This window comes from Saccostrea cucullata, unplaced genomic scaffold (assembly GCF_032062105.1).
Source record: "Saccostrea cucullata isolate Sc308-1 unplaced genomic scaffold, CSIRO_AGI_Scuc_v1 ctg2945, whole genome shotgun sequence".
Taxonomy (NCBI): domain Eukaryota; kingdom Metazoa; phylum Mollusca; class Bivalvia; order Ostreida; family Ostreidae; genus Saccostrea; species Saccostrea cuccullata.
In genome coordinates this window covers 106,983-108,928 of record NW_026924586.1, presented here as the reverse complement: position 1 = coordinate 108,928, position 1,946 = coordinate 106,983, and the positions used below count along the sequence as shown (strand labels likewise).

Genomic DNA, 1,946 nt, shown 5'->3' with positions numbered 1-1,946 from the left:
AAGAAGAGAAGATAGAGCAAAGAAGAGAAAAGCAGTAAAAAAGATCAGACAATGATATTCAACGATAAAAAAAGTTCCACGAAAATACAAGTTGACTACCGTGATAAAGTGAGTCACTGTTTGGAATGTCAAAAATAAACACATATGACACCGGAAATACATTTTACCGCACTAAAATCAGTTGAGGTACGGACGGATATTTTAGTCCCGGATCTTATTTACCTTGTGTGCAATATCATCAAGAATGTCAAACTTCACTCGTTTTTTCTTCACCTCTCCGTAAACCGACCCATTGAAGTACCATGCCGATGAAACACCCTCACAGTCCAACAGGCGCGCGATCAACTCGCCGTTCTCCTTGGTAACGTCATCGCCTAGTCGAATGTTACCGGGGGCTGCCTTCACTTTTGACCGCTTTCGCATTATATGGGCCTTTTTGTCGTTATTTGTCATTTTCATGAGAATGGGTTTTGGTCCTTTACCCTTGGATCCAGGTATCCTGTGGCATGCCACAATGTCACATTCGTTAACCTCTACATCCCCTTTCTCCTTCAATACAGATTTCACGACCTCTATAATATCCTCGTCTTCTGTTTCCTGGACACCGTAAACTTTAATATTGTTTTTTCTGCTGTATTGTTCATTATAGTTAGCTTTCACTGTGGCAAAAGTAGCAAGATCGTTCAGCTGATCCATTTCCTTTTTCAGTTCTCTATTGTTTTTGTTAGTTTCCGACAGTTTTTCTTTTAGAGTTTCGTTTTCCATTGTTAATCTATCGACGTCTTTTGTCAGGTTATCGATTCTTTTATTTAACAGCGTTTCTCTTTTTTCTGCATTTGCTTCATGAATCTTCAGAAGTCCCTTCACTATATTAGTCACCATTGATTCTAAATCGCACGTTTTCACCGTTTGTTGCAAGCATTCTTTAATTTCAAGTAGATCAGCTTTTAATGACCCTATTGTCAAGTCATCTGTTATTTCAACCGTTTCATTTCTTTCAGATTTACTTTTTTCTGACCCTTTCTTAGTACCAGGCATGTTTTTGTTTTTATTTGGATGTAGCGTCAACAAAGTCTTTCACAAGGGAAAACAGCACGAACAAATCGAGGTGTTTAAAGATCGTAGTAAACAGTACTCACGACTGTGTAGACTGTGTAGAATCTCCTTTCTTTAAAAAACACAGATAGATCGTTTCAAATATTTTTTTTTCACAGTGTAAAGGTTCCTCTTAAGTTATTTTAGCACACTGTTAGGAAATCCTTAGTCACAATAGTCATTAATTCACTAAATATCTCCAAACTCGCGCTCACCGAAAAAACACCTCTTACCTCACGAGCGCCATCTTGCTTTTTTCTATTTTTCATTTATACACAACGAGATTGTCACTTTTCCTAAGGATTAAGAATAAAATTAATTTGTGAAAGCGCAAGGATTTGTCAACCAAACCCTCCAAAAAATTTGAAATTTTAATATCTTTTATATGAAATAAGATTTTTGATCAATTTTTGTGTGAAATGCTATCAAAATATATAAGTCGTAATATTATAGAGAAAATTATAACTTCAAATCTGTGTCCAAGTACCTTTAAAGCACTTTGAAAAATGCGTGTCAATGCTTGGTCAATATTTTTGCAAATCTTAGGTATGAAAAATAATTGAACCTGTTTGATAACTCTTTGATAATGAGGTCATCCCAGGATGTGAAAGGGTGCGATTTTTATTTTTCCATACCCTGAAGCCCCGCGGGGATCCGGGTTAGAATAGGTCCTCAGTACCCCCTTGCTTGTCGTAAAAGGCGACTAAATGGGTGGTCCTTCGGATGAGACCGTATAAACCGAGGCCCTGTGTCATAACAGGTGTGGCACGATAAAGATCTCTCCCTGTTCAAAGGCCCTAAGTGCCGAGCATAGGCCTAAATTTGCAGCCATTCACCGGCACTGGTGACGT

The 1,946-nt window shown here is 37.9% G+C and overlaps 1 protein-coding gene across 1 annotated transcript; it reads right to left on the bottom strand.

Annotated features, from left to right (window-relative positions):
• Nucleotides 1-201: 201 nt before the first annotated feature.
• On the bottom strand, nt 202-1,038 carry LOC134266766 (uncharacterized). The gene has a single exon (XM_062748992.1). It carries the CDS (start codon nt 1,036-1,038, stop codon nt 202-204), a length of 837 nt encoding a protein of 278 aa, XP_062604976.1.
• Nucleotides 1,039-1,946: the final 908 nt, after the last annotated feature.